Source organism: Mchenga conophoros, linkage group LG3 (genome assembly GCF_057382185.1).
Source record: "Mchenga conophoros isolate Kocher_MC1m ecotype Shallow Benthic linkage group LG3, M_conophoros_male_GT1.1, whole genome shotgun sequence".
NCBI classification, from domain to species: domain Eukaryota; kingdom Metazoa; phylum Chordata; class Actinopteri; order Cichliformes; family Cichlidae; genus Mchenga; species Mchenga conophoros.
In genome coordinates, this window is record NC_140528.1 from 73932968 (window position 1) to 73959459 (window position 26492).

The following is a 26492-nucleotide window of genomic DNA, read 5'->3' on the forward strand; positions in this document are numbered from 1 at the left end:
TTGGACGCTTTGTTTTTGCTCCTGTGCCATACACTCTAGCTGCTCAGCTTTTTCTTTATAATCAATGCTGTCTACATTTACTGTTGAGGTCAGCTCTGAGCAGCTTGTTCTCATCACAGTGAGGTTCATCTATAACTATATGCGGTTTGTGGATTAGGGGATGAAAGAATGCCACTGACTGTGAAATTGCCTGATTTTTATCGGGGATGTTGGTGAGCAGCTGTGCACAATCCTCTGCCCTAATCTCGGGGCTGGAGAGGGGACTGGGCAAGGAGGGGAGGTGTTTGTGTGTGTTTTTGTCTCCCTGCATGTGTGTGTGTGTGTGTGTGAGAGAGAGAGTGTTGCGTGCATGCCAATGTTGGAAAGGTTCTGAATGGTTGTGTTTATGCATGATCCTTCAGAAGACTAGTTATCCCTGATAAGTTATCCCAGTGTTGTCCCAAAATCGGTGGTGCTACAGGGATGCAGGATTCAGTAGATGACTGTGGCGACAGCTTGGCTTTTTCTGTTTCAGTTGGTAAAGGCCAGTAAAAAGATATGTCATAATAATATTATTGATGCATTGACTGTATAATCCTGTCTCTCCACTATCTAACCAAGTCTAGTCCTGGAATAAGGATAGAGAGGAAATCTAATTAAAGTTCATGTTGCATAATAGTGAATCCATAAAACTGTATTCTGTCTACAAAGTTTCATATTAAATTAAATTCAGTTTGACTTAGCACTGAGTCACAACAACAGTCACCTCAAGACACTCTATATTGTAAGGTAAAGATCCTACGGTAATACAGAGAAAACACAGACAACCCCCTCTGAGCAGGCATGTGGTGACATTGGGAAAGAAGAATTTCCTTTCAACATGAAGAAACGTCCGGAAGAACCAGGTTCTACAACTTCCTGCCCACCTATTTGAGCAGACAATTTGCATGGGGCATTTGAATGTCACTAAACTCTGTGGTGTTGTGCTCAGTTTACTGTTTTAGCTCTTTTGAAAAAATGCTCAGATATGCAAAAGGCCCAGCAGCAACTGGGAGGCAGACAATTAGCAACTCAGTCATGGAGCATGGAGCAACTACAAAGCGGGATATTTTCCTTAGAACGAGCCAAAATGTTCCTCTCACCCATAGCCTCCTGACTTTATGGCAGTAAAGATATTCACAGGTGAAAAAAAGAGTTTTAATCTCTGTTTTTAATTTTCCTCTTAATGACAGCTAGGTGATTTCTTTTTATAGTTAATAATTAAATTTAGGCTTACTGTTAGGCATTATATAGCAAGTGGAAGCTGCTAACTGTTTGCTAATTACTCTGCTAGTTACTGAACTGGACCTCTTTACAGTTTTTGTGGTGCTGGTGCCTTCTGGACCTTTTTTAATGGAGTTAGCTAACAAATAGCATGGTTTGCCATGTGGCACGGCCCATTCAAAAAGTCCATACTCTATTTTTGGTAAGTGGAGCTCTAGTATTTTACTGAGCTACTTAGCCTTGCTAGCCAAACTTGCTAGCATTAGTGGAAAACTTTACACCATCTTTTCTAAACATGGTCACTTCTGGCAAGTTTGCCATTGTGTTAAATTTGAGTTTTTAAATCAGACTTTACAAAGCAATGTGCGATGCTATAGTATCTTTTATTTAGCCTAGTCTATGATTTATACATAGAGTGCTTGAAAATATATCCTAAAAAAAACAAAATAAAGTGCATTACTATTTAGTACTATTTGAAATGTAATTAGATTTTTATTGTATATTTATGGATTTTTTTTAACAATGCATTGAATTTTACTATTTATGGAAATTCCCAAAAACTTCTGCAAAAAGTAGACAATGTACTAGCAAAAACTTTGGAGGCCATTTTACATGTATTGTGGATTTATTGTTTAAATGTCTATACTTTTACTAAAATTTGCACAGCACAGTAGTATAGCTCTTTGGAAGTCATGTTCATATATATACATTTATGCAATTAAATGTTTTAGAGATTTCAAATGTTTATAGTAAAATACACATTTGGTAAAAAAAAAACAAACCTCCAACTCACAATTGTATGAAGTGTGACCACTTTTGTGACCAAAAAGAAACAAAGTTACAGAATAGAGAAATACAGAAAGTGTCATTTCGGTCAGTTAAATAACATATACGATCAATGTAGGAAGTGTGTGTGTAGATTTATGTTTCAGAAACATCACAAGAATTTCTTTTTTCAAAGTGGATGCAGAGTACAGGGTTTGTCAGTCTTTGATCGTGTGTTTGATGTATTGCTGCCCACATACAGAAGCATGCTTTGTGTGGGCAACGCATGACACTGAAGTTCCCTATCTCCTTGTCTCTCTGACTAGGGAATTATTCCATGTGGTGGCGCTCAGAAATTTGCATACACAATGATTTGAGGCCTATCTCGATGGCCGTGCCCGATGCACGGACTGAAATAAACGCAGCAGGTGACAGGCAAACATATGCCTCGAATGCCATGGGGTCCCGAAGCCGGATCATCTCCAAAGGCTAACTGGCAGGTCTAAGTAGAGACGGCATTAATACATATTATTCACAAAGAGCATGATTGAACAGAAAAATGTGCCCGGCGTGTACCCAGCTGCTTTGTTGGCACACAGCTCAGCCTCTGCCTGGGTTTCAAGACTGAGCTTGGATTTAGCCATGCATTCACTGAATTCCCCATGCAGATCTTATTCATTCATTCAAGCACAGGCAGGGCTATACCAACAAACTGGTGTCTGTGAGCGTGAGAAAGAGTGTGCTCATATGTGCCAGTTCCTGAATGGGTGTGTAAATCACAGCAAATTTAGATTTTTGACAACTATGTACCGTAAATATTTGCTGTTCACAAATGTGATTGACGTGATTTAAAAGCGCCGTTCTAAGAGGGTATTTATTAAATTTGTAAAACACAGAGATGGCTGCATTGTGGCAGCTAAACAAAATGATTTTCCCGGCAACATCAAGCCTTCTTTTACCCTAACATGACTAATATTTCTGCTCTTCGCAGTAAGCCGGCTTACAGCTTTCATTTTCTTTCCTTCAGATTCATATTGACATTTCTTGGCTGACGCGAAGATCGAACACATGCTTCGTGTTTGCAGCCACAGCAAGACGTAATTAATTGATGTGCTCATCTTCTGATTACATACATCAACATGTATGGATACATTTTTCCAAAGCTTGCCACCCAGTCAATAGGAGGTCACAGGTGCATCTGTACTTACAGATGTCTTCAGACTGTGGGTGCGATAGCCATATCTAGAGATATGACGCCCTCTAGAGGGAAACATTTGGAGGTTTTACAGGCCGAGACTTGCTGGCGTGAGCGCTGCCTTTCTCTAGAGAAGAAGCTCATAAAAATGAGAAACACATAATTTCCTCACTAATTATTAAAATTGTGGTTTAGTTTAAACATTTACAATTGTGAGCGAATTGCTGCAAATTCAGTAACAAAAAAACTGTTAGAAGCAGTTTAATCTACAAAATTACAGGAATACTAACATCTAAGTTTTCACAAAGCAAAACTATATGATGCTAAAAACCTTTCATTGTATTGTATATTACATATAATTATTCAAACTAATGCACTGATACAAGTTATCCTATAAGAGGAGGGTTAAGCTGGATGTGGACTGTGTAACATCCTTTTTACTTCTTATTTCTCTGAAAGAGAAAACAAAGAAACAAACGTGTTTATGTATTACAACAGATCACAGCAGCTAAAAGTCATAATTGAACAGAATATTAATAGTGTCTTTGGAGCCAAACAGAAAATATGATTCTGGCTTAAATAATCAAAGAAGTGGATTTCATACTCACAATCGATATAGGACTTGCATTCACCGTTTTTCGGATTTTCGGAAAAAAGCCGTCTGCAAAAGAATTTGGTGAATTGCTGCATTATTATATTTGCTTACTGGGACGTCAGTGTACAGTATTTTTTTTGTTTCAAGCAGAATAATCAACAGATGTGATTAAATGATATATTAATGCAGCTGAGCCAAACTGTCCTACTGCAAGTGAGGTAAACGTACCTGCTGTGCTTTAAGCGGCTTGCTGTAAAAATCAGACTCTGCTGGTTGGTTTCCTCTTTGACTTCCATTCACCGCAACACCTGGGGGAGAAATTATCCAATATGCACTGCTGAACAGAGAATCATTCGGTAAAAGAAAATAAAGGACTCTCATTTAGCGCTGGTGAAACTCACTAGATCAAAACACAAGGCACTGGGGATTTGATTTAATAACACTTCCCGGAGGATTAATTTCCCAGCACTGCGACTGGAGCTCGAGAAACTACAAAGGCATGCAAACACAGATTTCCTCTGCGCGCGCTGAGATAAGTTTTTAAAGACTTACTTGCCGTGTGATGAACGATGTTGATTTTATCTGTAGGGAGAGAAGACTTTTTAAGCCATTTACAGTATACAGTTTAATACACTCATTTGTACCGGGGTTATTTATTCCATATACTTAATATTTTAAAGAAAACCAAAAAGTCTCTGCGATGACAGCACAGTTTAGCCCACATAGAATGTGAATATTTACCATAGACGCTGTCGTCTGCCTCTCTGTTGTTTATGATAGTGGCTCTCAGATGGCTCAGCTTCTGCTGTAGAGACAAAGATCAGTGCTTCAGTATTAGACTGACTGTACAGAAGGCATCCAGGTCTTTATACATTCTGAGATTTCCATGATGGATCCGTGTTATGTTTACACTGGCTAAGACAAAGAAAAGAGCGCGTTTCACAGACTCATCATAAATCTTTCGGTGCTTTCGTGGAGGTCCAGTGGAAAACATACTGCAAATATAGTCCAAGTATGCAACAACAGAGCAGAACAAAAGGGTGGAGGTAGTTTTACTGACGATATTAGTCCGCAGACCAATAAATCTGCTCTCTGTACTGCGCTGCATTTCAGAGAGCAATATACTTTTAACTGTTGATGATGTTGATGTTAAGGTGCTACCTTGATCATTTATCACTAAGTCTGTTATAAGATGTGAAAAGTAGTAAGAGTTAGTGCTGAAATGCCCAGGTGAAAGCTCCTTATATCAAATATTGAAAATTTGTGTAGCAGAACTGGTGACTCTTTAGTCGGACTTTGATACAGTGTGATCTCTGTTGCTCTACTCATTCTTCTCCTCGAGTCTTACATTTTGCAGGTATTGTGACTTGACTTCAGTGTTAGGCGGGAAACAAATTCCTTTAGCTTCTACAAAGGCGTCTACCGCTGTTTTACAACCTCATAACCTGTCTGTGTAACGCACAGCAGCGCACCGTAGACCAGACCTTATAACTTGCCTCAACAGGAAAAGCACAGGTGTTACTAATAACATTAAAAATGTGTCTCAAAAATGAGATGGCGAGCCAACAAAACCAGGACCCTGAAATAAAAGCAGGTACATGGAATTAGCGCATCATCTGTTTTATTATTTCCTACTCTGACGTGCCAGAAAGTATTAGGTGAAAAAGGTTTGTTAAGGCAGATTGAGCCCGAGCACTTCATTGTAAATTAACTGCAGTCCTGATGAAATTTACAGTACTGTGCGAAAGTCTCAAAACACCCTTCATGTCTTTATATTTTGCAGCAATTTATTCAAAAACCTGAAAACATAACTGGAAAGTGTATAAGGAGTTTGTGCAATTCTAACGAGCTCGAAAGTGAGTATTTGGCATGACCACCTTTATTTTCCTGCACACACACAACGCTCTGAGGCAAGCTGTCTTGTCAATAATCCTTTTTTTATCCAGGTAAAAATCTCATTGAGATTCAAATCTAATTTCCAAGAGAGACCTGGCATCATGGCAGCAAAAAGTCAAAACACAAACGCATAAGGGTGAAGTAGTCATCAGGAATAGTTCTCCAGGCTTCTTGAAGGACATTCAAAGCTCTTCTTTGGATGTTTTCTGCCTTTTGTTCTGTTCTCTGTCAAGATGATCCCACACTGCTTCAGTAATGCTGAGGTCTGGATTCTGGGGAGGCCAATACATGACTGATTATGTTCCATTATTTGTGTTTTCCTTTACCCAGTTATGCTTTTACTTTATTATCAGGGTGTTTGGGATCACTGTCATGCTAAAAAATTAAGCCCTTTTCAATCAAACACTTTTCAGGTTGAATTGTATGGTGGATCAAAATCTGATGGTACTTTTCTTTGTTCATAATTCCACCAATTTTGACAAGATCTACAACACCACTGGCTGAAATGCAGACCAAAACCATGACAGAGCCTCCACCCTGTTTTACAGATGGCTGTAGACTCTCACAGTTTGGATTCATTACTCTATAAGACATCTTGCCACTGATTTTACGTCCAAATTGGCATACAGTCTCTTCCTGTTTCCCTTCCCTAAATAAAACTTCTTGACAGCTATCCTTCCACTGAAACCATTAGATGGAAGGTCCAGATGCATCTCATGTCCTGTGTTAGGTCTTTGGTGGATTATTTTTTTCTATTTCTTAAGGACTTAACTTTCTGTACTGCTCACTTTCTGTAGATAGTTTTTTTTTGTAGGCCTGTCACTTCTTCTTTTCCCCCCACTTCTCCAGTTTTTTGAAGTTTTTTATGGATGGATGGCACATCAAGCCAAGGCATGCCAAGTTTACGGCTAAAACCTCTTTGGGAATCACCTTGTTGGTGGAAAACTACATTCCTTTCCTACCCTGGTGTCCTAGTGTTGCACAGCTACCTGATAACGAACAGATACACCTTCCCATCATTCCCCTATCTGGAACTTAACAGCAAGTAACTTGTGTTGTGCTTCAAATCCTTCACTATAGCTGTTACAGTATTTTGATTGCACAAGTTTCACATTATTATTTATGAATTTATAAAGAATGCCAAAAAAATACTAGATAAAAATAACCCTCAAAACTGGACTGCGGAGCTATTAAAAACTGCTCTCCCTCTCTCTATCATTGCCTTCTTGGTTAACAACATAAGATGCCGATGCAGGGTAGCTTGCCGAAAGCTCTAGATTTGACAGACTTATTTTTTAAGGCACAACAGCTGAAACCACCCAGGTCATGTGATATGTGCAGTTTGGTGTTTGAAGAATGTGTGCGTAGAGGCTCCTCGAGTTGCAGGTGTTGACGAAATAGAGTAGCTACAGGAAAAAAACGACAGCCAGATATTGTAAACATCATTTCTGCTACTTTGTGGTGCGTAACAATACTAGAAAACAGTACCATGTCAAAATTTACATGCTGCTGAAAATAAGAAACCCTTCCCTTCAAATGTGAGTTTGTCATATTTTTGGCCCCTCTGGCTTCCTGTACAATTCATAACAGAAACCCTATTTTGAATCAGCGATTCTTCACTTCTTTCTTTTTTCTGGCCTACAGAGATCTTTAAAACCCGAGGGACTGTTTTCTTTATTGTGACACATGGTTCCCCAGATGCATACCACACTTGCCTGATTATTCAGTATTTGTATTGTATCGTGTGTGGACCTGCTTGCTTCTTTCAGATCCCTTCATGTGAGTTCGGTCAGAGCGTGCAGCGATCCTACCTGCTGCTTGGCATCCAAGTCTTTCTGAACGTGCTGCCAGTCGCTGAAGAGCTCGAGAGCCTCGTCCACAGTAAGCGAGCCTGCCTTCACCTGCTGCTGGAACTCAATGAGCTGCTGAAGCCCGTCTATCTGGTTTGGCACAAAGGTGTCGTAGGTGGTAGAGACACTGCCTTCTCGCCCGCGTGCTGCTGTAAACGACAAGCCCATAAAAACAATAAGCAGGAACGTTTCAACATGTTTACTGCTGTAGATTATAAAATAATCATAATGTAAGTCCTAAAATATCCACCCATAAATTAAATAGCTGATTTCTAGTTGGGAGAAGATAGAAGGAAGAAAAGCCCGAGTATAATACCAAAGCAGCTGGTATCCATAGTCGGGTAATGTGAGTTCGCTCGGCACATCTGTGATGTCTGTGAGTCACCGAGATTGTAAGTAATTTTCGTGGCGAGTGTGATGATCTGTGGACGTGTCATTCAGTGTCACTAATGGAACAGCGAGGCAGACAAATGGCTTCATCTCTCTGTAGGTGCTCACCATTGCAGTTCATCCTTTTTTTTAAACTTCTTAGCATGTGGCTTTGCTTAAATCATTTTATTGCCTTTTTTACTGCGTGTGTACCCATTACACTGCTGCTTTAATTACTGCCTTCCCCATGCTGATTACTGGAATATTAATCTGCTTAACAGAACACTACAAATTATTTCATAGCGTCTCCATTAACTTATATCATCCAGCAGGTAATTTTAATAGACAAAAAATTACAACAAAAAATTAGAGGAAAGTATTTATTAAAAAAATGATTGGCACATCTAATCTTAAGTGATGATATCAGTCGTAGCCAAAGAGGGAAATACAAGCAACTGTTTAAAGACATCACAAGCATGAAAAAAAGCATTAACTGCTTATTCTAGCTGCAGGGCTTGTTTGTTTCAAAGTTAATGAACTGCGACTGTCTGTCCCAAACAAAGCAAAGAGTAAAGCGGCAAAACATATCAAAGCTACTTGCATTAGTATGCAGGCGACTGCTTAGTCAAGCCTGAGAATAAAACCCTGATATATCTTCAGGATTATCTCAGCATGGGTCTGGAGACTGCAGATTTTTAGCAGGAAGTCTGCATCACTGAGGGCATGGAGTTTGAAAGATGCAGATGTTTGGATATCTCAGTGGTCAAAGCTTATTTAAAGCAGCACACAGGCAGAAATAAGGGAACGCTATCGGAAGAATGTCTTCATGCAGCAGTAGTTCATGGAGTTCTAGCTCTAGTTCAGGGGTCCGCAACCTGGCTCGCGCGCCCTTCAGCTGTGGCTCATGTGAGCTTTGAACGAAAAAATATTGCAAACTATACGAAACAATAGGAAAAAAGATTACATCTGTTATCCATCTGACTGTGTTGCGGCTAAAGAGGCTCTTTTGATGTTGAAGGTTGCCGACCTCTGGTCCAGTTTATACACACATATCCCAGAAGCCACTTTGTTGGTCCGCTTGTTCAACTGTTCATTAGTGCAACCAATTTAAGAGTCCAGCCCAGTACTGACAGGGCGTACCTAATAAAGTGTGTATGCATTTAAATGATACCAACTGAAGGGCAAATTGTATATGATGAAACAGGATTAGCGCTGCTTTTTGTAAATGATCACATACGACTGGTTAGCACTGGTTTCCTAGTGATGTTACAAATACAAATATTCAAGTAAAGTCCACGTACCTTAAATATTGTACTAAATGACTATTGTACACATTGATCACATGTTACTTATTGCTCTTATTACTATATATTACTCAACACCTACCTTGTTTAGAGGGAAGTGAGTACAGATCTCCATCGCCTGGTGTTTTCTTCCTCTGGAACACTGTTGATGCACAACAGTTTTATGTAACATTGTGCTAATAATGTGGTAAATATCTCTGTAATTTTCCACTAATTATCTTATTAGATAATACTACTAGAATGATGAAAACCAGATCTGAATCTTAAATTTTTTTCTAATTTGTGCCTGCATTTTAACTGTCCTGCCACACGATGGAGCCATGATCTTATTTCAAAGCACCCTGCTTGTGGCTTGTTCGTAGCTTAGTTTAAAAAAAACCATCCAGCACTGTTTCAGAAATGACAAACGTAGTGACATCTGAATATATGTTTAAAAATCTCAAAATAAAAAATGCAGGATCTTGGCTCTTTGCAAAGAGACACAGTTGAGCTCTGAATTGAGTTAGACACTCTGAATGATGCTTTTGGTTTCCTGTCAGCTCTCTGAATGAAAGACTGCACTGTTTTAGCTGTCAGAGGCGGGGGAGCTGCGGCCGTGTGACCAACGCTGGATTTCAAATTCAGCATCCACACCCTGGAAGATAATCCCAGCCTCTGACTCCGTCCTCTGTGACAGCATCTCCTCTTTTCCACTTCACGCTCAAACACGACCTCTCTTTCCTGCCTCGCTCATAATACAAGCCCGGCTTTGTGGCTTCATTCGGCCTCGGCGTGTCCATGTATGTTGCATGTGCAGAACTGCCTGCCCATGGGATTGAATTTCATTCACGTTTTCAGTCTCACTGAGCCCGAGATGTCGCTGCTAACAAAAAGAAGACTCCTCAGTGTTTCCACTTGTGCCGTGTTCTCCAATAACTGGCTCGTCGCCTAATCCTCCACCGAGCCTCATCTCTGCCCTCACATCTTTGACTGCGGTGGTGGGAGTTAGGGGCAAAATGTGATCCTTGTGTGGTTTGAAGCTCCTCTGTCTCAATAGATGGAAACCTCAAAATCCCTCTCCTTTCTCTTGTGCGCTCTGGGGACAAGGACGATGGAAAACATGTGTAATGACTTATTCTGGCTGACTTGGCCTTGATCTGGCCAAGATTGGTTGCAGATGGCAGCCCGGTAGTTCCCTCTCTATTACTGAGAGGATGGTTGGGGTGCAGAGAACTCAGTGGTGCACTCAATTCCTTGTTTTGCTTCGTAAATCCCACCGGGAACGGGGTCGGCTCAGTAGATACAAGCAAGCTCACTAAAGAAAAAAAAAGGGGAGCTATTTACTGAGCCGCTCTAATTAGTTTCGTCTATTTGAATGCACGTGAATGCGAGAGGCGGGCGTAATATTGTCTGCGGTAATAATTAATTGCGGCCCCGCGTGTTCATTTTTGCATTTGCGAGACGGAAAAAAGAGAAGCCACAGCTGTTTTAATGATTTATAAGCCTTGATAATACCAGTCACTTTTGGATGTTTCATCTTCATGAAATATTCACACAGCTGTAATTGAACAGTTAGGGACTGCGGGCTCTCAAGGCAGGCAAATGGGTCTTTCTCCAGACTCGCTCGTGTTTGTTTTGTGACGGGGAGCGACTATGTTCTTGCGGTTTCTGAAATCAAAACAAACTGCATCACAAAGCAAGCTCTCTTTTCTCTATTCAGCGCTCTGCAGCGCTCTGCTGATGGTGGCGATGCACATTCCAGGCCCTTCCTCCCCCCATCCTGCATAACTCAGAATCATAATCATCACTATTGTATCTGTCTGAATGAGTGATGCAAGAAAAGAGTCTCAAGTTACCTTGAGTGATGTAAGGGGTTTTGCTGTCCATCAACTGGGTGCCTTCAGGCCGGGGTGTGGGTGCTGGTGGGCGGTTGGCAATGACCACTGCTTTTGCTTTAGCTGAATTCAGGATGGTGTCGTATTCACCATTCACCCCCAGCGGTGCGTAGAGATCTTCATCCTCCCCCTCTTTTTCCTCCACCTGTTGCAGTTTCTGTGTGTCTGTGATGGAAAGATTCCCTGACACACAGAGTGTTTACTGCACTAAAGCCTCAGAATCATAATGGATGCTGCACATGCCGTTTTTGTTTTGTTTTTTTGGCCACTTGTCATTTCACAGCTGATCAGAAGCAATGCTACACGATGTCCCCATCATTGAGGGGAAACGAAATGAAAGGAAACACAGTGTAATCATATGCCGGGGGGCATAAAACAATTCCATTACTGGCTTGCCTTCTGCCCTCCCTCCACTTCCCATCAGTTGCTCACTCACCTGCACTGCACATCATTTCGTACACGCTGGTATCGTCATTGTCCCCGCCTGAGCCAGACATATTCTGCAACAACAACAGAACACCGAGATGCATTTCTTGCGCCCGTCCAGGAGGCCACTTTAAAGGATATTTGTCTTGCATTGTGATACAGTGCAGCAAAATGTGGATTACTCCTTAGCTCGCTCTCCCTACTTTGCCCGCCGGCTCTTTTTCTCACCTGCGTTCTTAGGCTTAGAAATTGAAAGCTCAGAGCACAGATGACTCTCCACACACCACCACAGGCTGATATCTTCTTCCGTGCACTGATTTGATATTCAGCATTTCATGTCAGCTGTGACAAACGTCCAGATTATTAATCGAGCTTTCTCACTGCATCTGTTAGGACTTGTGGAAAAGCAATTTCAGGGGGCCATAATGTGAATTACAGAGGTGTGCTTGTTACCCCGCCTGCTGGCTAACAGAAACCCGTTTTCTCTCTGACAACAAAAGCTGCAGCAGACTAGGCCTCTTCGCTAATAGCACGCTGAGGGACAGACAGGGGTATGATCAGGGTAATTATGAAATCAGACTATCTTCCCTTTTCAGTCTAAACATATCATTTAGTGAGCAATTCAAGACCCCTTTGCTCCATATCAGACCGCATCTATAATTAGGATGAGAAACAGATAATGATTTGCTGCCATATTTCAACTTCTGATAGAGATGCACATTCTGATATGGCTAACAGAAAAAAAACAGACAGTACCACTACATTTTTAAATAAAAACAGCTTTTACTGCATTGTAGCTTTTCCATCGAAAGAGTGAATATGCAATAATATCTACTGATTACAGCTGACCCCGCTGCCGCTTTACGAGGATACATTGTGAATGCAGCAATGTAAATCTGCAGAATGCATGAGATACAGCTCATTTGGATCAAAACATCCACCATATAACCCGCCCTGCTGCGTGTGCCGTTCCCAAGCAACACAGCAAATCATGACTCAATTAGAATATTGCACTGTTCCGAGTACTGCAAATTACACATTGGCTGCCATGAATGCATTACTTAACAGTAGAGGTTCATAACAAGCCCAACAGGTGGAAGGGACGGGTTAATTACCACCACTCGATCATTGAATTTTAATAGTCAGATGCTGTGCCGAAGCACAGTGTGGTATTTTCAGGGGTAGTTCTGGACCGAGGAGGGGTATTTGTTTACTAACCACAAATGCTAAATCATTTTAAAGATGCCTGAAACTGCAGAAGCCCCATTCATTCCAGACAAATTCAATATGAACTGCCGCAGTCCAGACAGTATACATCTAACATGGGATAAGGGCCGTAAATCTGCCTTTAACGGCTGAAATGGCCAATTCACAAGCTTGCTCTTCGCTCGGCTCTCAGCTTTAGCGTGCTCGCTATCTTTTTGCATACTGGTGTCAGCATGGGAGTGTTTGATGTGTGGCAGATTGCAAAGTGTAAAGCTGAACATCACACAAGTGCTGTGCAGTTAAAAATCTGTCCAACTTGTTGTTTTTTTTGGCATAGAACAGCTAGTTGAGCTGGCGAATAAATACTTCACACTTCTGTAAAGCTAATTTTGCTCAGGAATGTGTTACCTTCGCACTTTTCTTTTCACACAAAGCCAAACATGTATTATTGAAGGCTAACACAGCAAGCATAAATCAGTTGTGCTTACATCAATCTGCTGTCAGTGGCAATGCTAAGATGTCGGTTACATGTTTACCATAGTTGACCTATTCTTATATTAAATAACAAACAACTGGGAATAATGTTCCAGAGGGAGAAGGTTTTTTTTTAAACCAGCATTTTACTGTAAAGAAAATGCCTACTTTGATATATCAATAATTTATCCTTCTTTAAAGGTGACTTGATGCTAAGTGACTGCCCCAAAACTAAATTAAGCTAGCACTAGCTTATGTTAGCGAAAGTGCGTATCAGACAGATACTGATAGTGACATTTTCTAATGGCTCATCATATGTGTTACTTTGTCCTGAATGAGACTATTAATTATTTGTTCATTGATTTCCATGGCACTCGCATGGCATACAGTTAGCATCTCAGTGTATACCTGAAACGCCGCTAAAGAAATGTGTAAAGCTGCACGTGGGTGTTCAGATGAACTCGTTTTCTGTTAGTTAGAAGGCATGTGGACTAAGGAACAGTGAGAAGAAGAGACTATGCAAAGTAAAAGCTTGACTAGAGTTGTAATGTTCACTGAAAACATTATACAACATTAACACTTTAGAACTTTTATGTTACTACCAACATAAGTCGACTGTAACATAAGCGTTATTGTACAAAAACTCATCCATTCATCTATTTTCTTCTACTTACCCAATTCAGGGTTGTGGCGATTCACGCTCACAGCTATGGGCAATTTAGAATCACCAGCCCAACAGGTGGAAGCCCAATTAACCTAACCCCACTAACTTCATGTTTTTGGACTTCGGGAGGAAGCCAGAGTACCCGGAGAGAACCCACACAGACACACGGAGAACGTGCAAACTCCACACAGAAAGACCTAGGCCACATGGTGGATTCAAACTCAGGACGTTCTTGCTGTGAGGCAAGAGTGATAACCACCAAACCACATTACTTTAGCCAAGTATACCCCATATCATAAATACAGTTTGAGTAAGTTTGAATCTAGTTGTGATTTCACTGTGTAGAGATCTGTGTTTCCACAGACGTGCATTAGAAATTAGAGTGCAGAGGTGCTTCAATGGATAGCCACTGCCATATCTACGCATATATGTCTCTATCAATATTTACCATACTATGCTGAATAACATCGTCATGCCAACATTTGCTAATTAGAAACAAAGTCGAGAGATTCATCATGTAGGACTGTGAGATAAAACAACAACAACCTAATCTGTTTCACTAGAAACTTTGTCAAGCTGACTGAACGATGTACGAATTCAGGGGATTGCTAAATTCAGGCTTCTTCAACCTGTTAATATCTGCAAAAGCTTTTGATGGAGCTCCATCCAGTAGCTGATATATTTCAAGTGTTTCTAAACCAGCTATGCTAGTCCGGAGGAATAAGTGCTTGGTGAAGTGCAATGGATATGCAACATATAGTCTGGTAATGAGTGGTAAAACAGCGTTTTACTTGAGGAATATGCAAATGTTAAGCAAATCTCTGGAGCTGACGCATATTACCGTGCAGTTACTAATAAACCAAACACCTTATGCAAAATATGGTCAGCTGATATAACAAATCTCACGACCAGAGTCTAGGACGTCACCTAATTTGGATTTTGTGAATTTGAATAGGTGGATACACGAACAACACATAAAACGTTCTTTGTAGCCTTCGGGTGGTGAAGTTGCTAGCTGATTTGTATTTATCGAGTTGTGCTCTGCACTCAAAGCGCACACAGCGAAATCTTGCAGCATGAGCACAGAGTCCATCGAAATGCCAAGTGACACTCAGCCAGATTTGTGACCCAGTTCTGAAATATTAAATAAGGAATATGCTGGCTTGTGTAAGTAATTGAGTGAGCACATTGCAGTCTGAGGACATAAACATTGTTGATACCAGCGGAGCATTTTCTATATTTGTATTCTAGTTATGCTCTCCCTGAATAATTCAGCTTTCCCCTCTGGAGCAGTTCACAGCTAATTAACAAAGAAGTGTGGTGCCGGGGCAGACTAGTGGATCTAACGCAGGCCCTGTGAGTGATTCGGCCCGTCTATGAAGCAGGGGGCCAATCCATCTAGGATTTATTGACAGAGTGCTGCTACGCTGACGCCCAAATCACTGATGCATCATGGGTTGATTAATTGGAGGTGGTGGGGGGAAACACTGCAGATGATTTAATGAACCGAGGACAAAAAAAAAGGAACAAAACCCACAACACAATCATGGCTCTCATAATTTCTCCTCCAGGCCACATGCAAGCACAGTATGTGTTGTTTTTAGCTGTCGAGATGAATACCCTCCAATAAAAACTGCCAAGAAATAACACTTTCGTCTGTGTGCTGTATCTGATGTCTGTTAGGTTGTAGCTATAGACTCCTTTTTGATAGACCTCCGTATGACTCGACCGCTCCTCTGTCAGTTCCGCTCCAACGACTTATTGTACACTCACAGCGAGCACCCGCTAGACCGCTCTGATCGAACCTCGCTCACTATGCACTCACTCTCAATTAGCAGCGTTGCCAGGGGGATAAATACATTTGCAACAGCTGTTGGAGTGCCAGGGCTTTCTATAGGTTAGGCCGAGGCATTAATAAAGCAAAAATGTTTTCGACATCATAAGGAAAGATGAGGGGAAATTGACATTTTCTGACTGAGCATTAAGTATGTCTGAAACAACCTGATTGTAATTTGTCTGATTGGCTGCCGTAGCTTTTATTTTTTCCTCTGTTTCTTTTTTCTTTGTCTTCTGTGCCTCCCTGTCTGTGTCTCTTACCTCCTCTTTTATTTTGAAGTATATTTTCTATGTTGTTGTTCTTTTGTTTGGTATATCTGTGCTTCATTCCTCTTCCCCACAGAGTGTATTTAGTTTGTGCTGTCACATGAAGCTGGTTATCTGCTTGATAAGATAACCCAGAATTTATCGATCTAGCTATGAGTGTGTTCACATAAAAAGGGGGTGACATCTGACCAGTCACAAACGGATAAGGATCGCTGGAACATAACCTGTTCTGGAGCAGGTGATGTCTGCAATCTCTTAAGAGGTTAACAATATGAAAACACACAGTTAGCCCTGAAGTTACCTGAATAAGCCCAAAGCTCATCATCTTCTCTTAAGCTGATTTTATTTTTATTCCTTTTGTGGGGATTTTTGTGTTTTTCAATTCAGTTTTATTTATACAGCGCCAAGTCACAAAAACAGTTGCCTCAAGGCACTTTATATTGTAAGGTAGACCTATATATAATAATACATATGGAGAAAAACCCAACAATCATATGACCCCCTATGAGCAAGCACTTTGGCGACAGCGGAAAGGAAAAACTCCCTTTTAACAGGAAGAAACCTCCGGCAGAGCCAGGCTCAGGGAGGGGCGGGGCCATCTGCTGTGACTGCTTGGGATGAGAGAAGGAAGAGAGGATAAAATACATGCTGTTGAATGTCCTGTCTTCTTCCCCTCGCCCGCAGTGCTGCCCTTAACTAATCCTGGTTCTGTTCAACTTCCTGTTAAAATTGAGTTTTTCCTTTCCGCTGTTACCAAGTGCTTGCTCAAAGGTTGTTGTTTTTTGATTGCTGGGATTTTCTCTGTATTATTGTGGGGTCTTTACCTTTACTATACAAAGGGCTTGTTGTGATTTGGCGCTATATATACATAAATGTTGATGTTTCTATTCAGGTTTTGAGGTGTCTCTCTCTGAAACACTATTTGTTTTCATAAGAATGAGTGCACCTCTGTGGACATTTGTGGAAAACATACTTATCCTTACTGATACAAAATAACACTTTTATTTAGAGCTTTAGGTAGGAAGATTTGGTAACCTCACTTAAGAAGCTTGTGGGTATCATGAGCAATCAAACCTTGCTCAAAATTGATGTTCGACTACCTCACAACAGTGTACCAAAGATATACCGCTCCGGCTAAAATGAATACACTGAAAAGCTTTTGAGGTTCACTGACAGCAGATGTGCAATGTTGTGTAATATTTGCATTACACACTGGAAAAAAAGGACCCGCTGACCTTTCTGTAACACTGGGTGCGTGATGTGTGTTTTTGCTTTGTTTTTTGGTTTTGTTTTGTTTTTAAATATATATATAAATAATGTCCTCACGGCCTAATGAAATTAGTATCGGAAAGAACATTGTGATCCTACAGGTTTATCAAGTAAAGTGAGGTAGGTGCACGCAAGGAATCTATTAAATATGGATTACCTCTAATTAGCGCGTGAGAGGCTAACCTGCGGCTCAGGCGCGAGCGCGTCTGCACAGCGAAGTGGAAGGTTGAGCGGGAAGATGATCTCCGCATTAACATGACAAAATGGCAGCTGTTACGCAAGGACATTTTTAACATCAGCGGCCGCATTAATTGTCTGAATGTATGCAGACGACCTGTGCTGGGAGCCATTGTGCACGCATGAACAAACACCGTCTTTCTAATCTCTGTGGGGGTGTTCCATTAGGAACCTCACAGGCCAGATATATTGAAGATGGGAGGAGGGAGCCCACCATCCATGTGCTAACTGAGTCATGATCTGGATATAAAGACGCAAGTTAGGAGGGAGTGTGTTCGCCCCTCCTCGCTTTCAATCCTTCCTATTCTCTCCATTCCTTTCATTATTGATAAGGGACCAGTCACTTATTGTCCTGCTGCCGTACTCATTTCAGTAAGAGCATTCCTAAGTGCTGCACTGCTTACCCCGGCTTTTAGATCTCAAGAACAAACGTCTATCTTGCTATTTTCCTCAACTGTCAGCAAGTAACTGGAATTCAGCTTACCTAAAATGACATCCAAGCAGCTCTGTAACAATGATTAATGGATTCACAGCTTTTTATTAAAATTAGAAATCACTGAGCCGGAAAGCTGCAATCAGATATTGTGATTTTTCTAATAATGTCTTATGAATGTCTTGCATCTATGGAAGGTTAATAACCCAGAAGCATGATCTAACTTGTTGCAAGGATCAATTCCACATGGAATAAGAGTCAATATGAGCCCAGAAGATGAAACGCACACAGCGAGAGTGAAAGAAGTCTTATAAGGACGTAGTTACCAGCATCTCTTTCAGTATGACGTGAACCTCTGTGTGGCCGTGACTCTTGGCAATCTGAACGGGAGTCTGTCCGTGACGATTGGCCGTGCGGAGTGTTCTTACAGCACCTGGACACTGCAGGAGGAGGCTGGAGACATTTCTGAAGCCGTACCGAGCGGCAAAGTGGAGGAGCGAGGGCACCTCTGCACGGTGGAGCTCTGCGGGGGATGTTTGAGAGTTTAGGTCTTGGAAAGGAATTTCCATCCATTACATTAAGGCTGAAATTGAAAATGAGCTGCTGTATCACGTAATAGCAGCAGATACCTCTGCCTTGTGATAACTTGACGGCGATCTAGTGCAATGTGGGTAATCTAACACATCCAGGAGCGTCAAAGAAAGACAGCTTGGAGGTACTTATTGACCTGTTTGTCATGGCAACATTTCCCTGTGCCCTTTTCAACAGAGTTAAGAATCAATCTCAGTGGCTGATGAAGCCATCAATCTGCCACATAATGAGCCAAGTAATAATGGAAGGCTTTTTTTCCCCTTTCAAAGTGGATACTGCGCTTGATGCAAGTGGGACCTATTTCAGCTGTGTGCATTATGTTGAATTCACGTCATTGCTTCAAGACATGGCCAGGAAAGAGAGAATTAGGTAGACATTATAGTGCAGCAATGCGGCACCTAATATAAATGGCCTGATCTGACACTTTCTGTTGTCATAACCTGCCGCAGCTTGTATCAGCTACACGTTAGACGTATTGATTTGTAGCTTCTGTCTGAAGGAAAAATGTTTTCCACACAATTAGGGATCGTGTAACTACTGTGGTTTGGACTGTGGATCTTCTGACAATCAAACAAGAGTTTTGTTTTTATACATTTTATATACCAGGTTGGGTTTTTCTGTCTTTGCGATTACTCAGCAGATGCTTTTTAATGTAAAGTTCAGACTAAGCAATCCACCATGGAGAGCTGTACCTCTTTCAGGTGCGTTTTCACACTGCAGTCCTTGAAAGCCTCCCGTGGGCATGTTCTCCAACAGCATGGAGGCCAGTTTCTGATCCAGCGTGTTCACAGAGGACACCTGAAAAGCCTGAAATGCAAACACAGTCTAGTGAGTAATGGCTGTAAAGAAAAGCTTGCAGCCTTTTCTCTTAATGACCAGGCTGGAGGCCTTTTTTGTTTTTATTTGATGAACGAATTAAACATATGGATTAAAAAAAAAGTACAATGGAACTGTTGTTGATGTTATACTGAATTTACAGTAGAGAGACCATAAAAGTGCCAGGTTGATTTTTAACCACACACACATCAGAGGCGTGTCCGGGCCTTTAGTTTGAGATTGTCTTGGCAAATTCTTCTGCTGGCGTGCCTCGAGTGTGCCTCTTCAGCAAAAGGGATCTAATCAAATCAAGTGTTCATGGCTCCAAGACAGCTGAAACCTGCTGTCCTTTAATTTCAGAAAGGAGATGGTGAATGGTTGTTCATAAAACACCAGAAGAAATATGCTGATTCAATCTAATGGATGTTTTCCCACATCTTTGTACTTTTAGGCTGTGTTCTGAGGTAGTGATTGACTAATTTTGATGAGTGAGTTGCATAATCGTGAGTCACTAAGTAGCATTGCGCAGTACCTCAGAAGAGTTACTTCTATTGTTAAGGGGGAGTCTGGAACAGCAGTTAAAAGTGCTCTAAACATGAGTAAGTTAATGATTGACTGCAGGTATTTAAATATATTTGCAAGTGTTATATGTTTGAAGTCCCACTGCTGTTTCTGTGCACACATATAATGTGAGCTAAGAGCCAGTCTTTAGTACAATTATTTAGTACAAAAACCAAATGTTTTCTTGTTTTAATGGTTCCTCAATTTAATTGTCCACCTCTGTAAAAATAGTTAGAAACAGACTCTAAAGAAAGGATGCGGAAATAGAAACAACAGAGATCATTGATGTATGTATAATGAGGAAAATTTCCCAGTTCAGCACTAATCCTTTCTGGGGGAAGTAGTGGAATTTCCCATTTTAAAACTCAGATAAGGCATTTATTCTTTATTCTTTACCCACATATCATTTATGGCTTTACCTGACACATGAAATCTACAGGGTCTGTTACCCTCGAGAGCAGACACGCGATTTCTTCGATGTTGTTGTAGTACTGCAGCTGTGCATCATTCAGCGGTGCTCCACCGCTGTAGACAGTCACTCCTACATTTCCTGCTGGAAAATCTTCAGTAAAAACACACAGATAACACACAGGCATGGTCAGAGAAGATACTAAGATTTTTGTGTGTGACCAAGTTGTTATCACGTGCCAAGAAGTTACTTTAGCAAACAGCCTATTATCTTGGTTCAACTATTTAGTCCCTTGTATACAAAGATAAATGACTCATTCAAAGAAGATCACTTCGTAGGACTTTAGAGGCTTCACACAAGACAGAATAAAGCTTCATTAATCATACAGTCATCACAGTATTTTATTGTTTTGTTCACCTGGGGCGCTGACACATAGGATCCTTTCATTCCAGCGGAGAGGCTTCACTCTTAGCGTCCGACTCTTACCCGTAAACTCAACTTCAGTGTCAGAGCCAGCCACCTCATTTTTTAGAAGAATGAACACTTCCATAGAGCTCTACCAAACAGACAGTACACACGTTACATGTGCTTTGTGAAAAAAAAAGGTTTACTAATGACTAGATGAGTTTCTCACCCCACAGGGAACTCTGGAAGGAACCACCATAATGCTGGATCTGGCGCTGTCAGCTCCAGACAACTGCATCTGCACCCCCTTCAGCTCTGATGCTGATGGTTTGTGTGTCATGGGGTTCATATTTGCTGCTGAGGCTGAAAAAGATAGACACTCAATAACATGCTGAACTATGCACTGAGAATTTCTACAAAACACATTTTTCAAATAGCAGTAGCTATCTGAAACATGTGTTTTAGTTACTGGAAGATCCCAGATGGTTGTTCTGCCACTTTGGCCCGAGCTGTAATATCTTGCCGACAGTCAAAGACATTGTCATGGTTGTCGACAGCATTATAGAGCCACTGGTGGTTAGCAGAGAATGAATTCCTGTAGCATTAGGATAAGTTTCTTGCAGTCGATTTTGTGGAAATGTCTAAGCATGTACCTATACTGACTCTGTACAGCACCACAGTGGATCTCTCAGTATGTGAACTCTCAATATGAGGTCTGCTGGTCATACTGTTTTTCTTTGTTTCTTCAACCATCGTTCCTAGATCTGCTTCACATTTGATAATCAGGTGCTGGAGATAGCAAGGCAGAAGGTTGCAGCAGTTCACATTGTCACCATTATGCTCCCGACTCTTAAAAACCTTGCCACCTTGGAAACACACTCATCTGCTGCCTTTAGAAACCTCCTGCCAAGCTTGCCTACTCATTGGTTCTCACTAACCCACTAACTAACCTGCTCACCAGCCAACCCACAATCTGCCTATTGCTCTTGCTTACATTGGCTTTGCCACCAGCTTCCCACAGACCATCCTCATAACTTCATTCTGATAATCTCCTCTCTGGCATCTTAGGCAGTTTCTAGTCTTCCTAGAAGACTAGTGGACATCGCGGCAAATTGCTGACAATGCTGAGAGAAACTGTAAATAAACCCAAGAGCTATATCTCAGATTCTATGTGCCTCAGTTAGCATGCTAAATGTTAAAGGTCATGACAGTGCAATTATAAAAAAAAAACTGAGCAAGTGTGATTTGTTTGGTGGTTGTTTGGTGGGGTGGTTAGGAGAAAGGCTCGTGTCTCTAAAGGAACATGGCAGCAATGCTTAGGTCTACAAAGTTGCATCTGAACAAAACAAAAGAGTTCTTGAATAAGGTCCTTTGAACAGATGAGACTGACGTGGAGGTGTTTGGTCATAATGTGCATGTAATACGTCATCCATAATGCGTCATGTTTGGAGAAAACCAAGTGTATCAACACCTCATGCTAACTGTCAAGCACAGTAGTGGAGGGGTAATGGTTTGGGCTTATTTTGTAGCCATGGGATCTGGGCAACATGAAGTCATTGAGTTGACCATGAACTTCTCTGTATACCAAAATATTACTTAAATAGGAGGCTATCTGTCATGCAGCTAAACTGGCTGAAACTGAGCTACACAACAGGATAATGATCCCCAGCAGAGCAGCAGAATAGTTGATAAAGAAAAGGATCTATCTGCTGGGCCAAGTCACACTCCAGACTTAAATCTGATTGAAATGCTGAGTCCTTAAGAGAGCTGTGCATAACAAATGCCCACAAACCACAATGAATTGAAGCAACGTTATAAAGAAGAGGGTGCCGAAATTCCTCTATAATGACTTGAGAGACTGAAAAATACATACAGCAAACAGTTAATATAGCTGCTAAAGGTGGTGCTAAAAGCTGTTGAATCGTGGGGTGTAATTTTAAGACCTGGTGAGAACTTGATGTTGATTTGCTGTCATGTCCTAACATGTAAAACCTGGAAAAACTGGCAGAGGCTGTACATTGGTTGTATGGCTGCCAGGGGAATGAAGGCAATGATGTTTACTGATGATGTGACTGCTGACAAAAGTAGCAGGATTTGTGAAGTGTACAGGGTTATGCTCTCTGCTCAGATTCAGCCGAATGGCTTATGACCTAAAGCATACTGCAAAGGTTTTCTCATGGCAAAGAAGTTGACAGTTCTTCAATTATCAGGTCAGCTGCATGTATACTTTGTCAGGTATAATACTGGGATAAAAATACTGTATGAGCATGTTAGCATGCTAATGCTAGCCTTTTGCTCAAAACATTGGTGTGCTCAGAAGAAACTGATAGACCTGCTGCCATGGTTACATGATGTTCTCTTGTCGTTTACTTACCTAACCTAGCATGGTAAATAGAGTTTTTAATTTGATGATTTCACATGTGTTTGAAATAGAAAATCTAAACTCTCCTTTTTCATTGGAAACAGCCTGACGCTGATGCATGTAGGTACAGAAACCAGTAAAGAAGTACGCTTACTTTACGTGGGGTACGCACTTATCAAACACCCACATGTCTGTTGCATGTGTCAACAAACAAACAGCTTCATCCTGCATTAATAGTGAAGGTGCTTCTGGGTTAAAGTGTAACTGTTTATAGGCTCCCGCTCTGAACCACTTCTCTGTACCGCTGCAATGAAGCAATGCTGTAAGTGCTATTGAATTTGCATGGCTCACAATGAGTAATCAGTGGTGTCTGAATTTGCATCAAATGTTCCTCCTGCTCCCACACCTGTTTAAATAGAAGCCCACTCCTCCACTTTATGGTTTTATACAAATAGTGTAATTAGGAAAAAAACGGGAAAGGAGGCAGAGGATAATTGGCGGGGCAGATGAGGACATGGTAGTGATACACGCAGTTTCACCAAAGATGTCTCTGCAGCTGCTCCTAACAAATATTGGATCTTCAAAATGCACAATTCTCATGAAAAAAAAAACTGAGTAAACAGGTTTCCAAGCTGCTCAGGCATTCTAGCAAATAACGAGCACTCGTCTCTCCTCGCATTTATTACAAGGGAACAGCAAGGACATTTGTCCTAAAGGAAGGGCAGGTTGAAAAAGCTGTTCCGGGTTTTCAAAGCTGAGATCAGCACTGAGCCAAAAAACATGTTTTTAACTGTTTGTTTTTAACTGTCATGCATTGAGATATTTTGCATGCTATTTGAATTCAAATTCAAACCTTAAACTTCAAACATAATTTTTAGAGAAACACTAGGTAGCGTTAAGACTGGAATAACAGTTGGAATGATGTTGAGCTCAAAATATGAGATGTGACAGAGTTGCGGGGTATTTCACACCTGACTGGTTCATGAAATAAGATCAGAGACCTCATGGGGTGGCAATGATAAAAGATACCAATAGTTCAGTTTTACTCATTATCCACTCTGCAGGAGGTGGTTGATTTGCTTTTACCCATTCTTTTGCACTTTAGCCAATATTAGCATTCCTCAAGTCCTATAATCTTCTACCAGGCTAAAGACAATGGTGCTAACACAATATATGGTCAGTGATTTTAAAAAGATTCCATACCTTTTCTCACAGTGTCCATCACAGTGGACAGGTACTCAGAGGCGTCTTGTTCACTAGAGATCTGCGTGCACTCATCACCGTTCAGAGGCACCAGCTCTAGCAGGGGGTTCAGGCTCTCCACCCCACATAGCAGAACCACCACATGAGCCGCAGGACTCAACAGGCGTCCCAGGAAGAAGCGTTTCGTCGGGCAAAGACCCTCCAGCAAGCCCTTGGAAAGGATTAGGAGCTTGCAGGTATACTGGACGAGCCTCAGGAAATCACCCTTCGGACTGGTCGCTGCAGCAATGTCATAGCAGCAGATCCCAGCCTCTGAGATGGGACCAGTGAAAACTGACTGTAGGTAGGTAGCCCATTGCTTTGCCTCAGTGTCGTAGACGATCAGCAAATCCCCAGCTATATGAAGAAAAAACGTTATGGTTTCAGTATTTTATGAAACAACATTATCTAGACTTTTCTGGAGCTGAGCCACATAGAGGTAAACTGCCAAAGTAATCCCTGTTTATTTAAATATATAAAAACAAGTGAAATACAGAAATTATTGATCTGGTGATGACAACAAAATCAATCAAAAAGCATTAACTACAAAAATCACATACTACACAATCATTTTTCACTATCCAAGATAAAATAGTAATAATGGGCTAATTAATAAATAATATGAAAAAGTAGCCTACCTGTGTGGCTCATGTCTGCGGTGCTGCTTGTGTGCAAGGCTGACTTCACAGTAACTGGATGGCTATTGTCAGGAGGCGTGCAGATAAGAGGCTGTTTCCGTGCCAAAGCAGACAAAGACTCAGCTATGATGACCAGGAAAAAGTTAGGCTTTGATGTTTTGCTTAAAATATACATAAATAGTTGCTTGATATACGCTATGAAGTTAGTCTAATTGAGAAGTTACACAACTTTTTACTTTTTGTCCTTTGAAATTTCCCAACAGACCATAAGAGATAAGGACATCAGAGGTTTAGTTTTGCTCTTAAAATGATGCTGACACCATAAAAGCTGGCGTGTTGTGCGTAAAAGGGAGTTATAAATTTATAGTCATATAATAATAAATAAAACACGATGCTGAGGTAATGGAGTAAACATTATCTAAAGAGGGCGGCACATTAAGATGAAAAAGATTGTTGTCAGTGTTTGTTTACATCTTTCATGCTGAAAAATCTAATTTGTGTGGAGCGTTTTTGAGTATCACCTTATCACGTTGTATCGTAGACATGCCAAATAAATTTTATGGTATCCCTTATAAAGACAAAGTAGGCATTCAGGTAAGCGAAAGAGGAAAACAGAAACCAACAAAAGGTCATCGTCAAGCAGAGCTTGAGTCACAGACTTGACCGGAGTTTAATTAAGCCTGGGTACAAAACAAAGTGTTAGAACCCGAGGTGTGTTAAAATTAATGATCTGATGTGAATGCCTCCCGTACAGCCAGAAGTTTAAAAAAAGAAAAGGATTGTCTGACCTACCAGGCGCAAAGCTTCTCATTGAGAGAAATGTAAAAGTTAGGGCTTCATTAACTGCCTCCACCTGCCAAACAACTGACTCATACCACACAGGTGTCTCATTAATAGCAGTTTGCAGCCGTTTATGTCCTTTCAGTGTTAGATGGGCGACTGAAATGTACAAGTCGAGAAAATGAGCAGGTGAAAGTTGAGGTCTCCTTCATGCAAATCACTGGCTCCGTCTATCTGGTGACTCACCGGCCACAGATCTTCCTGTTCCTGTACACGCAGATCCAGACTGGTTCACTCAGATTTATTCATTTGTTTTTATTATCGTTATTTTTTTGTTGCCAAACTACGCTGATGAAACCACTAAAACAGAAAACGATTGTATTCTGTATGAACTATTCTGCATTTGGAGGAAGCCCAGCTGAACATAGTTGACAATGAAGCGACAAGCACCTAAAAACATGTAGTCAAATAAAAATGGCCTTAAACCTGACCTCAGATCAATGACTCACTGTGTACAAACACGTGAAGCTGCAGATCCTGTCCTGAGGGTGGTGCCAGTGGGAAAGACATAGAGTAGTTGAAATTTAAAAAAAAGGTTTACCTTCATGGAACAATGAATGTTCCTATCATTTTCTTTTAATTAATTAATTAATTAATTTTCAGAAAATGTGTCTGTTAGATAGGGCAAAGTACAGACAGGTGAAAAATATAAAGAAAAATCAGTATAAAAAGGTCTTTCCCGTATGTGTTCAGCTGGGCTGAGATCCAGTCGCTGTATGAGGGGTT

At 41.0% G+C, this 26492-nt stretch overlaps 1 protein-coding gene across 4 annotated transcripts; it reads right to left on the bottom strand.

Annotated features, from left to right (window-relative positions):
* Positions 1-1717: 1717 nt before the first annotated feature.
* LOC146580430 (B-cell scaffold protein with ankyrin repeats-like) lies at positions 1718-25859 on the bottom strand. 4 transcript variants are annotated; one of them, XR_014891271.1, is made up of 18 exons: positions 25719-25859; positions 24927-25017; positions 24250-24645; positions 20914-21047; positions 20697-20835; positions 20290-20432; positions 19186-19300; positions 18229-18425; positions 11527-11590; positions 11052-11273; positions 9299-9358; positions 7505-7692; positions 4539-4602; positions 4350-4379; positions 4026-4105; positions 3811-3863; positions 3216-3654; positions 1718-2509 (listed from the first exon to the last, which is right to left on the bottom strand). XR_014891271.1 is itself a non-coding variant. In XM_085267179.1 (17 exons), the coding sequence occupies exons 2-16, from the start codon at positions 24937-24939 to the stop codon at positions 3831-3833; spliced, it is 1860 nt and encodes a 619-aa protein (XP_085123305.1). In that variant the 5' UTR covers positions 24940-25017; positions 25719-25859; the 3' UTR covers positions 1718-3654; positions 3811-3830. The 4 variants fall into 4 exon arrangements, 3 of the variants coding, with proteins under 3 accessions (XP_085123305.1, XP_085123304.1, XP_085123303.1); XM_085267179.1 differs by having other exon boundaries at positions 1718-3654; positions 11052-11255; XM_085267178.1 differs by having other exon boundaries at positions 1718-3654; positions 7505-7689.
* Positions 25860-26492: the final 633 nt, after the last annotated feature.

Coding starts and splice junctions, on each gene's coding strand:
- LOC146580430 (XM_085267177.1), bottom strand. Junction 18,426..19,185: donor TGAAAACGCACCTGAAAGAG/GTACAGCTCTCC, acceptor CATCCCCCGCAG/AGCTCCACCGTGCAGAGGTG. Junction 3,864..4,025: donor AGCCGCTTAAAGCACAGCAG/GTACGTTTACCT, acceptor ATTCTTTTGCAG/ACGGCTTTTTTCCGAAAATC.